General features: G+C 36.5%; 1 protein-coding gene across 3 annotated transcripts in view; it reads right to left on the bottom strand.

Moving 5' to 3' along the window:
• Positions 1 to 14,293, bottom strand: part of LOC110028442 — a 43,876-nt gene that overhangs the window by 19,304 nt on the left and 10,279 nt on the right. For all 3 annotated transcript variants that reach the window (XR_002294422.1, XM_020730287.1, XM_020730288.1), the window contains exons 3-5: positions 1,715 to 1,783; positions 1,479 to 1,583; positions 347 to 401 (exon numbers count right to left, since the gene is read on the bottom strand). Coding sequence is in view for 2 of the 3 variants with exons in the window: in XM_020730287.1 (XP_020585946.1) it covers positions 347 to 401; positions 1,479 to 1,583; positions 1,715 to 1,783 (229 nt within the window). In the remaining variant the exon portion in view is untranslated. The remainder of the gene's footprint in view (positions 1 to 346; positions 402 to 1,478; positions 1,584 to 1,714; positions 1,784 to 14,293) is intronic.

Raw genomic sequence — 14,293 nt, 5'->3', positions numbered from 1 at the left:
TCACCTTTTCAAACTACGAAAGTTGAACAATAAAAAGGCCGACACTCTTGCTCCAAATTTAATGAGAAAATCTAGAGAATCAATGTAATGAAGTAAAGAGGGAAGACAAAACAAGAGCAATTATACATGTCCATTAAGTACAAGGAAAACTAATAAGGAAACTTCATTTGTCCACAAGCGCATGAGACTAATTAAGCAACTCATTATGTAGTTCAGATATAGAAAAATAAACAAGGTATAACCTCGTAACAGTCATCACATGATATGCCTTGATGTTCAGATAAATAAAATAATGTACACGATAAATGCATATCATGACCAGAAGCACCCGTCCAAAATGGCTTACCCTCTTCAGAAGCAAGTCGTCTCCAAGCATCCAACTTCAAGGAGCGGGTATCAGCCTGCAATGTACAAGAATCGATTCAGCACAGACATTGCACAATTTTGGGCATCATTGAACTGGCAGGGCAGCCAAGAATTACAGAATTGGCCAAGAAGACTCAATACAAAACCCATTATTTAGGGCATCAATGGGCCCAGACAATCAATGAGCCCAAACACTTGAAAATCTTAATGGGCTAGTGCAAATTTATTTAACCTTAAATGCATTAACCTTAATAGGTTTAGGGGCCATCCCATGAATCCATTTGTCATTTAAAACACTACTATGCCAACCCCAACCCCCTCCAAGAACACAAACCACAACCGAGTTAATTGAAATTAAAATAAAAGTAATGATAGGGTCATGATTTCAACTCATAACCTCTTATAGACATAATTAAAATCTTCAAAAAAAAACCACCATAGTTTGCTAAAATCAAATATCAAACATCTATAGTTTTTACTAATTTTCACATGACTAGAATCCAATTTACATTAATAGAAACTTAACTCAAATAGATTAGAGCAAATTTAGATTTGACAAAAAATTAAGAAAGCGTCTACATTACTTTTTTATTGCAAATACATGTTATATTTTAACAAGGTGTTAAAAAGTATCCCACAAAAGTTCATCATAAATCTAAATAAGCTCTAGTTGCTAAGATGCATTGGAGGGCTTATTTAAATGAGTTTTATTGAGCTTGGGAAATTATTTGGCACAGACATGTAAGATAATCTCATGTTTTTGTTGAGTTGCTAAATTCAAAGCTAGCTTTTCAAATATTTCTTGACCATGAATGTCTTGGCTCATGGTGAAGTAAATTGAAGGAAGCAACGATACAAAAATTACCAGTTAAAAAAGAAAACTTCTATGCATGCATAATAATACCTCCGTGATGAAGAAATTTTATCTACATCTATCCTGATCTAGAAATTTAACAAGTAGAGGATGTAAATCCATTATATTTGACTTGCTGCTTGTTACTTTATACACAGTTAAAGAATTTTTCATGAAGGGGTTTTGTGAATTTACTCGACAAAATATGCAATAGTCTTTTACTAGGAGACTGTCATGTAGCATTAAAAAAAAAACATACCACAACATTGTCCCATGAGAAGACAAGTCCAAAAGCTTCATCAGGTTTCATAGCATGCCGTATCCTCTGGAGAAAACATTCTTGCAATCTCTCATTTAAGTAATCCTAGCACAAAAATACTAAATTAATAAAAGTGCAAGAGCAAGATTAAAATATTCAGAAAAAAGCATAAAAAATGAACTAATGCTAAATAAATTTATACAAGTGTACGCTAGCTAAGTTCTGAGAATCATCACCACATCAAGCTTAAGAGGACCATCCAACCTAAAAGTCTCAAAACCTTCACCATATTCAGCCCCAATTGCCTGATAATAAAATCAATATCATTAAACTTTCTCCAAATAACAAAACAGCAAACACCGATTAAAAGTAATAAAGTTCTCAATAAGTTGCTTTCAAGCAATCATGCTGAAAGTGATACCGGATCAAAAGATGATGAGAATACACAAGCACATACACAGTTGAACAAGAAAAGTGGCAGAATAAGAATAAGAATCAGAAAAAGGTTAATCAAAAAGATTGTTGTCAAGAGAAATCACAGATCAACAAACTTTCCTATTCAAATAAGAAATTAGGGTTTAATTTCAAAATTGAGGTTTGATCTTGAAGAGTTCTTAATTTAAATTTGAATTAAGTTGACCCTATATATCCTATATTCATTAGCTATTAGTCTAGTGATGAAAAGACTATAAATAGATATTTTGAGGCATGTAATTAAAAACTTTGGCTAGAATAAAATTTCACTTTTCAATTTCAATCCTGTGAAATGAAATTGGATGTGATTGCTTTAAGTGTGGTATAAATATAACTATCTAATTCAAGGATAAATTATCTCATTGTACCAACATGAGGCATATTTTTTCTTGATTTATAATTTTTGTTCGCTATTCTATCTTATTTAAAAAATTAAATTTTTATGCCCTTGAATTTGGTCAAAATTTGATCCATTGAAATCAAAGTTGTGAAAATTAAATTTGATTTGCTAGCTGATTTTATGTGTTTAAAATTTCTAGCTTAATATCTCGAATTATTTCCATCATATTGTTATTAATTAGGTATTAATTCTAGTATTATCTTTTTAAAACTAAAAGGAAAAAGAATTTGAATTATGTGTGGCTTGTGCCCTGAAAAATTCCCAACTTTCTTTACATGTAATTATATTATTGTCATAGTAGACTTATTAGGAAAACCCTAATTCTAAGTGATTGTGCATTAGTAAACATCAACATCACTAGCCCCATTTTAAATATTTCTAGTCAACTTTACGCAGTTTTTGTAGCATTTATGTAGTGTGTAGCATGCATGTTGACCTCATTTTTGTGAGGTCTTTCCTTTTTCTTCATAGAGCCTAGGATCTAGCTCTAGGAGTTCCTATTGAACATCTTAGAAAACTAGAAATTGGTACCTATCATTTTAGAAATTCCAAAATACCCTTTCTATATTTCCTATAATGTCTAGCATTTATGACCCAAAACCATCGTCTTATGTACGAGCGGTTAAGGACTATTATGTGAAGACTCAGGGAGAAGTTCCCAATAGGATTTCAAGCCCTAGGAAAACCTTCTCACGACTTTATCGTCACATACACACACGAAATGCACCAAATTCACTAAATTGCACGAGATCGGACTTCAATTGAGCCTAAAGGACGAGTAAAAATGCAAACTTCTCCGGACGACCTCCGACGACAAAATGGACAATGCCAACACGTCCGGGATACCAATTTTGGTAGGAAATGACATTCATATTGCCATATTTCTGACACGAGAAAATTTGCAATTAAATCGATGAATTCGTCAAAATGACCTCCGACAGTAAAACGGACCGCGCCAGCGCGTCAGGAACGTCAGAATTACATAAAAACGATATTAATTTTGTTATGTTTTGACGCACGGTTGAAAAGTACGAATTAAATTTTATTTTTAAGAAATATTAAATTATTTTATATTTTTATCATTTATATTATTAAAACCCTAAGCCTTATTTACGACACCACCTGCATGCTTAAACTTTCGTTCGAGCCATCTTAGGGTTCGATCCTGTGGCTCGCCCCGCTCCCTCTCTCGTTCGTGCCCTAGCTCCACGGCAGATCCACACGGCGACACTTCCCCCTCCCGTCTCTTCCCCTTCTCTACGTGGCACGACAGTCGTTCGACTCTCCAATTGGAGGAGGCGGGCTGGCCGACGTTCCTCCTACTCGAGGCTATACGCTCTCCATCTTTATTGTTACTCTTCCTTTCCTCTTGTCGATTGGTCGGCTAGGGCGGCAAACAGGTGGCTTTTTCTATTCGTTTCTCTGGCTATTGGTTTACCGTGAGGATTAGGGGGTTGGTTTTCTTTTGTTAAAAAAAAGTTCTGAGAGAAAAAAAAGATGATAGTTTTTAAGAGAATAGAGCTTTTAGAGAAACTTGGTGTTTTCTGTCTTTCTTCTTCACTGTTAGGAAAGCTACCTCTTTTTATTTTGTTGTTCGAGAGGAGATCTTCTTCCCCTCTGTTGTTCGAGGATCTTGAGGTTTGGATTTGTCAAACCGTGAGCTGGAAACCGTGAGGAGTATTTGTGGGCTACTGTTGGAGTGCTTTTCTTGAATCTACCTTATACTTTCTCTGCTTTAAGTTTGCATAGAAAGAAGTATTCTTCTCCTCTCCTCTATTTTGCACTATTTCGGATGACATGAAATATGGAAGCGAAATTGAAGCTTGTTCTGAAACTTAAGCATAAAATAGTCCATGGAAATATTAAAATGGAGCATGTTTTGGTTACTTTCTTCTGCTTTTCTGCTCGAGATACATAGAAAGCATACTTAGGCTTATTCTCACATGCAAATATTCTCCTTAAACTCCTGCTATTTCTATACTTATATGTTGGAAGTTGTGGCTTTCTTTATTTGCTCCTTGCTAAAGCAATTCGTAGATAAATGAAGGATGAGTTTTGTTAAAAAAAAAGGAGAGAAAGTTGGCTTGCATTATTTTCTGCTTGAAATACATGGCTTTGGAGCAAGATTTGCCCATTTATAATTCATGCTAGAATTTATCTTTAACGAGGAGATACGTTGGCTTTAGGGATGTATGCACACTCATATATTTCCTGTTACTTGTTACTATTCAGAATATATTTTGAATGCAACATCTTGAACCATGAGATTTTGATAGGCCTGATTTTAATAGCTCTATTTTGCCCCCTGTGTGGGGCTCAATTTAGCCTCTATGCTGCTCGTTTTTGCCCTTTCTGTTGGGCTCGGTTTGCCTCCCCTGTGTTGGCTCGGTTTTGGTTCTTTGAAATTGGATCTTGGCTGGAAATGTTTTCATCTGTTTCACTTATTTGGATGATTTGATTTTTGGTTCTATGAGACTGATATTATAGTTGAAAGGTACATTTTGTTTTGGCCCATTTAGTGGTTTCGGTTTTTAATGAATGTTGGAAACTATTCTCTATTTTCCTACTTTTAATGGGACTTGATTTTAGTTCTTTTGAAATAACTAAATGTTAGATGTTATTTCCCATAAGCTCGGTTTGCCCCTCTCTTGGGGTCGATTTGGGCTCTGTTTTGGTGATTTATGTTGGCTGAAATCTCTTACTGTCTAGACCATTTCTTGGGCTCGGTTTGCCCCTGTGCTGGGCTCGGTTTGCCCCTTTCTTGGGCTCGGTTTGGGCTCTGATTTGGTGATTTATGTAGGTTGAAGTCCCTTACTGTTTTGCACTATTTCTTGAGCTTGGTTTGCCTTTATATTGGGCTCAGGTTTATTGGGCTCATATATTGGGCTCAGGTTGCCCCTTTTCCTGGCTCTGCCCGTAAGTTTGTTTGGGGCTAATTTAATGACTGTTTGGGAGTTTTTAAACTGCTAGCTTTGCTATAGCAAAACTGTAGGAAGCTGTTGTTGGCTATAGGAGGTTCAGAATTGCTGTTTAGAGCAGTTTGGAAGCTTAAAAGTGTCATTGATTGTTGTAGTTAGTTGTTTGGGTGTTGTAATTACTATTTGCACTCATGTAGTTGGTGATTGGGCCCATATAGGTGATTGATTTGCACTCATGTAGTTGGTGATTGGGCCCATATAGATGTTGTTTGGTGGCTATTTGATGGTTGGCTTTGTGGTGATTTTAGCCTTACCTTGAGCCTTACCCGTGAGCTATTTGGAAGCCTGTTTTTGGGTTGTTTTCCTTTTCTTTGCCGTGCTTGCCCATTCACTCTCCTATGTATATCAAAGGCAATGTAATGATCATACCCATGAGGGTTCTATTTCACTATTCGTGGTCGTGCATGGGGTTTGTTTTCCCTCTTTTCTGCCTTTAGCCATGAGCTTCATTGTTGTTGTCAGTATTGTATTTGGCTCGGATTTAGCTTTCTTTTCATTTCTCCTGGATGTGGATCTTTTCCTTTAATTCTTTTATGATTGAAAATGTTTGATTTGGGATTAGTTTTCCTCTTTATTGCCTCTAGCTGCAAATCTTAATGTTGTGAATATTCACCTTTGCAGTGAAGGTCGGTTCATTGATTGGATGAACCGTACTTAGAGCACTTTCTAGTGGTATGTTTGGACTACGTTTTTAAAGTTTTACTCGTCACATTTTGAAGCTTTATTCGTGAAGGTTTAAGTTATATTTTGAGGCTTTTAAATCTCTGTTTGAAAGTGATTCGGACATTTTTTTTAACGAATGTAAACGCTTCTAGGCCGATGCACTTACGATTTCGCTCCCGGCTTTACTGATTTGACTTTATTTTAAAAAGTGGATCGGCCTCTTTTCTTTTATTTTGTTTTTTTTTTTAACGGTGAAGCTAAAAAATGAGAATTTCTGATTTAATTTTCTTCAGAAATGATTCATGGTCTTAAAAAAAATATGAAGAAAAGAGAAAGGAAGAGGAAATTAAAAATGAAATTTGATCTGTTGAGATGATAAAATCTAAGAAGAAATAGGATAGCCGACCATTCACCATTCCTTTTGCATAAGAAAGATGAAATTGCAATTGGAAGAATAGTTGAGAGTTGGAAGAAAGTAAGAGTTTAAATGACGATTAGGGACATGGATTGAAAGACCAGTAGACTTGCATTTAGGTCTTTTAAGCTTTGAATAAACCTGAACTTAATTGTTTTAATTAGGATTGAAACACATTTCACAACACTTGCCAAAATTATAGGTTTACCCCTAAATTTAAGGAGTCTGATAGGGAGCTAAGATTGATCTAAAAATGTTCGAGTATTAGTTGAAAGACACTTAATTGAAGTTGGATACTTTAGAACACTTCAGGCTCAAATTAAAGTATAGGCTTCCTAGATCTTAGGAGCACACTCTGAGAGAGAGTTCATCACCCTAATTTTCAAATGAACCTAAGAAGTCAAACATCTGATCCCAGTTCATGAGATAATTAGGACACTAGACACGAGGGTGCACTAGGTTGTGGTTCATGACTGATTTAATTAAATCAAATAATGAAATTCTTATCTTAACTTGACCAAAAATGAAACTCAATGCTCCGGGATTTGAGCTTGAGTCTTACACTCAAATCCTCCTAGCAATTAGGAATATTCCCAATATCACATATAAATCTCTTTTTCTTGGTCATTTATATGTGATATTGTATTTTGTTTCATTTGTTTGTCTTTTTCCTACGATTTGTCAGTTTTCTCAAGTTTTTCAGGTCATGTTTTCTCCTTTTGCACAACGCATACTAGCTAAACTTAAAGAAGCAACAAAACTCCCAAATATACAGGTTTGATTTACATTACAACATTTTATTTCATAGCAAGTTATATTTTTCCTCTTGTCATGTATACTGTTTTGGATAGCTTGTTGTACTGTTTTCTCAACCTATTATATTGTAGTCTGTTATATTATTTTTCTAGCATGTATACTGTTTTGTTCAGCCTGTTATATTATTTCTTTAGTTTGTTATAGTATTCTCCTGACATGTAATATTATTTCTTTCTTCCTTTATATATATCACATGTTTCATTTGCTTTAATACACGTTATGCCTTAGTATAGGATAACCTAGTGGTTAGGTGCATTTTCAAAACTAAAATTAAACCAGAAGGTGTTACTACGAGAAGTTTGGAGCAAACATTGTGGGCAGCACGGCGAGGAACAACTTCAAGATGGATCTGCAACATCAAAACATTTTCACATCACCCATCACTTTATTTAGTTTAAATAACAACTCATAGGATCACCCTTTAGGCTTTTGCACAACTTTGTTGTGCAATTATAAGTCCTAACCCTTTAGGATTCCGAGGTTAATGTGCAGTACGGTGTAAATCCTCCTATCTCTTTAGGCTATTTGCACGACCAGATATTGTACGTATATAAGTCCTAAATTCTAAATAAATTGCAGGATCAAACATTAAACAACATCATTTCAAAAACATAAAGCCAAATAATAGGATAGTTAGGAAGTCACCGGGATTATTCCTGGATCTGTGATGTCCCCTACTATTCGCTCATTTGGATTTCTTAAAATAACTGTTCCTATTTCGAGTCACTCTCATTTGATTTTTCATGTTCAATCGTGGAAACTTAAACTTTAAAATCTTGGAAGTAAAATCACTTGATCTTAATCGAGAGTTTTCTTAAGTGACCCTCAATCATTTAGAATGTAATTAACTATAGGGGTTTGCCTCTATAGAAAACCTGAAACACAGATAAAATAAATTCTATCTAATTTTTTTATGTTAGGTAGGGGAACTTGTTGACCTTTTTATAAAATATTTCGCAGACCAAAACAGATGTCACAAATTCTTTAGTTCAGGTAATTGAATTTTTATTACAAGTGATATATTTATTCTTCGGGATAAGTGTATTACTTGTAGTATTGTATTCAATCAAATCAAATTATTTAAAATGTGAGACCCGTTTGGTCTCACCTATTTTAAAATTAAAATGTTACTTTTAAAAATCAAAAATATTATATTCATATTTAAATTATTTTCAAAATCACAAAATCATCATTTTTTCAAATTACGAAATTAAAACGGCCGACAATGCATAGTTAGAGTTTATATAAATCTATGTACATAACTTCTAGCTTATGTCAACTATAATGCACCAATTTTCCTTCCCACTCCTTCCATATTATTTGATCTACTTATTAATTGGTGCACTAATTATGATACTTTCAAACCAATAGTGTCTATTTTCGACAACATCATTACCACTAGGTGCTACTGCCACAATATTTCCACTAAAATCATACCTTAATCAATCATAATAGTCTCAAGTAAATTGCATTATTAAAAACATTTTTTTTTCTTAAAAATTAGTACCATAAAATATATTTGGGCTTATTCCAACTGTACATATTTAAATTTTAATTGCCACTTATTTGACCTATAATAATCCTCAGGCAACAATAAATTTTAAACACCTAACTTTAAATCTATGGCTTATATCATCGCTAATATCCCAATTTTGATGATTATAAATACAAAGTAATAAAATCTATCACCAGTATAGCTTGATTCCCAAAGCATCAAAAGAATTTTCTCCACTTACGAGCATACCTCCATATTGATCCGCTTTCGTGCGTTCCCGCCGCTGAACTGAACTGAGTTTGCGGGTCTCGCCCATGCTGATGAATGCTCCCTAAGTAATCCACGATCGACTAAACCCAATTTGAAGTGAGGGCAGTCGGAACCTCTCCTCACGGTGATGACACTAGTGATATGGTATTGATCGTAATATCATGAAATGCCCTCTATCATACATGTCCCATGCTGGAGCTGGTGTCTCAGTCTTATCATCCACTATCGTCACTAAAATTAGTCGTACCACTGTTGCTCTGCTAACAAGGGTGCACGTGATCTCGTGCTCCACCGAAAGGAGCACTATGTGCTGCCCATTCTAGATAAAAGAATATTTGTTTCTGAATCTGTCGTGCTGAGTCTTCCAGTCAAATTGTCACGATCTCCCCAACATATGTGACAGACATCCATAGGGATCACATCGAGCCACGCCTAATCATGTATCTGGCTCCCAATCGAAAACTCCACTAAGCACAACCGATCAAAGTTGACCATGTTCTCCTTTTTCAGTCACGTCGGAGAACATGATTGGGAGTGTCTCTAACTCATAAGACCCAATTTCTCTACTATCAGTATATAGATGTCATGTTCTTGCTGTTTTCCTCATCGATGATGAGATCGCATACCTTTTCTATTCATCGTGCAGCAGGTGTAGAATATGTTGTGGCGAAGACACTGCGGATCCCACATATCCTTGGTCTGTGAAACCCGTCGAACCACAAGCGTCTCTCCTTCATCCAATGGAAGATGATATACTTAATCTTGTTTTTCAGTTGTCTCTCAGTCGCTAATCTCCTACACAAAGTTCTACTCAATGAAAGACACAATTCAGTTCTTCGGGAGGCTGGAGGCGATGTGCCCAAATCTGTGGCATCAGAAGCATTTTCTAGCGAGGATTGTAGTAGGCATGCTACTTTTCTCATGTTTTCTCTCATTGGGAGTGGCTCTATCCTTTTTTTGAGCCTGTTTTCTCAACTCGCTGAGAAGTGCTCCTACAGGTGTCCCCAATTGTGGACAGCAACCTGACTGGTGACGGTTGTCTGCTCTTTTTTGCTACTTTTTCACTATCAAGGCTAAGGTTTGGACATCCCCAAGTAACCAATAAGGCTGCAGCTGTACCACATTACAAATAATGGGCTTCAAGCCCCCAAGGTACCTACTTATAATGTGCTCTTGCGGCTCGTTCAGCTCGTATTTAGGGTTCGTTTGGGGCCGCGGCATGGGAGCGTCGCGGCCTCAGGCCGCGAAATTCGGTCGTTTGGCGGGGCATCCCTCTCGCGGTGGGACGTTGTTCTGGTAAAAAGCCGTCCGCGAGGTCGATCCCGCGGCACAGCTTTCTCAAACGGCTTTTTACGCATTACCCCCTCTTCTTTCGTTCGGCTTGCGCTCCTTCGCTCGACTCCGGCACAGTTTTCTCGATCAGCAGCTCTGCTCCTTCCCTTTATCACCCTACAACCAGCGCTCCTTGTAGATATCTCTGTGCTTTGCTGGCGATATGAGGATGGACGCTCCAACTTCAGCCAGCTCCGGCAGGACGCCGGCGGTGGTGAAGATTCCGGTGTACGGCAGCGTAGGGCGGACTCTGGGACTGGAGCCCTCTACTGCTACGCTCAATGGCCACTCGAATCTGAGTTTTTAATTCTACTTCTGCCCTTTTCTGTCTTCTTGCAACCAAATAAGCTTTTTAAGTGTATAGTTTTTTGCAGTTTTCAGACAAAGTTGAAATTTGTTTTTATTTCTTATCTTATATAGAGCTGTTGAAATATCTTTTTATTGATTGCAAAGGATTAATGCGACATGAACTCCATGCTCTGTTTAAATGAGTAGTAATGTTTTATCCTCCAAACAGAACTTGTTAGTTGATGGATCATTTTAGAGTATCACTTCAACCTCAAAATAAAACTTACTAGTTTAATGGTCTGTTTGTGGCAGTTTTTTTTTTCTCATTAGCTTATTGAATGCTTGGTTCATTTGCAGCCCTAGGTCACTGTAGCATTCATGCATCAGTGGTAGAAAAATGGTAGTTGGTTCTGTTTGGAAATTGAACAAAGCTGAATCAGCTTCCTATTCCCATTTTATTTCTTTGCTTCTTTGTATCTTCAGGACCCCCAAAGAAGCCTTAAGATTAGTTGTGTTGAGCTCTCTATTAATCTGTACTGAAACTTTTGGTTTGAAATGAATTTTGCTTTTGAAATATCAAATATATCGGCGTCATATTTCTGTTACAAAAAAAATATACTAAACAGGGACAAAATAGTTATTTTTTCAGAAACAGCTGTCCCATAGCTGTTCTCAGACAGCTGCAACAAACAGATAGTCAGTTTCCCCGCAGCAACTTCTCCACAGCAGCTCCCTGGGACAGCACAGTTGCAGCTGAAAAGCTGAGAAGCTGCAGCTGCGCCAAACAGAGTCTTAATCTTTAAGTGGTTGAACTGAGCTATAAACTCCTCCACTAAAATTTCTCGCTATTGCGGGTGATAAAACCTTCTACTACAAATTTGAACTTAAGTTTTTATATAATTTGTTAGACATAAAAGTAAGAATTGAATATAAATAGAACGTGTACAAGATTTTCTAAGGATTTGACGACCCGTCAACGGGCTCGAATAAAACCTGTGGCAAATACAGTAGCTCGCCTATAAATATAAATGAGACATTTTATTGACTAATCTAATCAAAGTGCTTATAATCATTAATTATAATTATGAGGGTTCATTTGAGAAGTCAAGTGAGAGCTAAGTGTGGGAGAGATGCATATTTTTAAATATGCAATCAAAATTTAGATCGTTTTAATCGTCACCGAATGCGCAACAAAAATTCACAAGCGGACATAGGGCAAATTTTATGGTTCAAAATGAGATTTTTGCATGCATGCCACTGACAATACAATCCTGCAAATAAAAAAATTTTAATATCTTCAAATATGCATACAATCAAGACATGTTCGCATGTGCTTCGATCATCATATGATTTAAGAATACTATGTGGTTTAAATTCAATTAAACTTAAAAAAAGCCTCGCTTTAAAACAAATGCATGTTGTCAAAAGTATAATACACGCATGTGCTCCTTCGCTTATCTCAACTTTTCTAATCTCAAACGTCTGAGAATGTTGTGTGGGATGATCATATATTTATGATAAAATATAATCTACATCGAGAAATAAGCAATTATTATGATTTTATAAAATCTATTTTGAAAATCTCAATTTAAAATATCAATTTTTGAAATTCTCAACCCGGTCATCTTGCCTATAGGACAAAGTCATAAGTCTCTCTCCTAGCCAATCCAATCCTCCTCCTTACATAAACTGGAGTTGACAAGATTGAGCCCACAATTCGATCCTCCTCCTAACAAAGACCGAAGTTGACAAGACTAACTATTTTCTAAAATTTTGAATTATTAAATTTAACCATATGATAAAATAAGTATTTCAAAAAATCTCCAATGATGATCGTGTTGTGCAAATCTCAATCAAGGGGTGTTGACCTCATTTTTGTGAAGTCTTTCCCTCCTCTTCATAAAACCTAGGATCTGGCTAAAAGGCTTCCTATCGACTATCTTAGAGGACTAGTATTGGAATCTATCCCCTTAGAAATTTCAGCCACTTCCTATTTCTCTTGTGATATCTCGCATTGATGATCTTAAAATCATTGTCGTATAGTCGAGTGATCAAGGACTATCATGTGTAGACTCAAGAAGAAGTTTCCAATAGAATCTCAAGCCCAAGGAAAGTACTCATTTTTCCCTTCTAAAGCATATGGAAGTAAAGTTTAGGTTTGTTTTGAGATTTAAGCATGAATAGTTTCTAGAAACAGTAAAAATGGACCATAATATGGATACTTTCTCTTTTTCTGCTCAAAATGCATGATAGATAGAATTTGAAAAATTCCAGTTGTTGCCATGTGATGATAGTTGTTTATCTGGAATATATGTTAGAAATGTAATGCTGAAATTTTTTGTTGTTTTTGCTCCTGTTCAAGTAAATGTTGGAATTAGTTTCAATATTGGATAATATGTTGGCATTAGGGATCCGTTTATGCTTATTCGTTCCTTGTTACCTGTTACTATTTGAAACATATGCTAGGGTGCAAAATTTTAAGGCTTAAGGCTTTATGAAATCTGATTTTGATGGCCCTGTTTTGACCCATTTGATGTGCTCGGTTTGGCTCCTTTTGTGGTTGCGTTTTGATTGGAAATCTTTCTTGTTTCAGCCCTCTTGTTGGGTTCGGTTTACCTGGGATGTTTCTCTATTTTTTGTCCCTTTGCTGAGCACGATTTAGCCCATTTCGCTGGGTTCGGTTTGGCTTAAAACTAGGCTCAATTTTGTGGACATTATATTATGTTCTTGGCTCTCTTTTGCTGTGTTTAGTTGAGCTGAAATTGTGTTTTATTTTGTCCCCCTGCTGGGCTCGATTTACCTATTATGATTATCTGTTTTGCCCCTCTGCTGGGCTCGGGTATACCTGCCACGATTCTCTATTCTGTCCCTTTGTTGGGCTCGATTTACCTGTTATGATTATCTGTTTTACCCCTCTGCTGGGCTCGGGTGTACCTACCACGGTTCTTTGTCTTGCCCTTCTTGTTAGGTTTGGTTTGTCTGTCACGGTTCTGTCTTGTCCCTTTACTGGTCTCGGTCTACCTGTCACAGCTCTCTGTTTTGTCCTTCTTGCTAGGTTCAATTTATCCAAACTGTCGTTTTGTTTGCCTCTCTTGTTGGGCTCGGTTTGATTGGAGGTTCTCCGGATAATGTACCTCCTGCGATTGTTGTTGATAATCAAGTTTGTCATCTCTAAAAATTATGATTTCAATATGTGTTTCTATGTGGGAATGCTTGATATAAACAGACCAACTCACTATCATGTCTTATATGATGAAAAATGGTTTCAGTTTGGATGATTTATAAGAGCTTTTCCATTCACTCTCTTATGTATATAAAAAAAAAAGAAAGAGTACAATAACAATATATGTGGAGGCTTTCCCTTACTGCCCCTACCCGTGAGCTTATATGGGGAGCTTGGCTGTGCTTTTTCTAGTCTCTACCCGTGAGCTTATTCTGTGGTTTGGTTGTGCCCTTTCTTGGCCCTACTCGTGAGCTTAAATATGTGGTGGCTTCTCCTTTGCTACTCCTACCCGAGAACACCTGCTGGTTGGTTGTGAGGGCTATTGCCCTTACCCGTGAGCATCCCAGCTGGTTTTCTTTTATCTGGTTTGGTTGTTCTTTGTTCTCCTTGGTTGTGAATACCTGTCGTTTGGTTGTGTGGGCTGTTGCCCTTACCCGAGAGTATCCACGTGGTTCTCTTTT

Source organism: Phalaenopsis equestris, unplaced genomic scaffold, assembly GCF_001263595.1.
Source record: "Phalaenopsis equestris unplaced genomic scaffold, ASM126359v1 Scaffold000511, whole genome shotgun sequence".
Taxonomy (NCBI): domain Eukaryota; kingdom Viridiplantae; phylum Streptophyta; class Magnoliopsida; order Asparagales; family Orchidaceae; genus Phalaenopsis; species Phalaenopsis equestris.
This window is presented reverse-complemented; position numbering and strand designations above follow the sequence as displayed.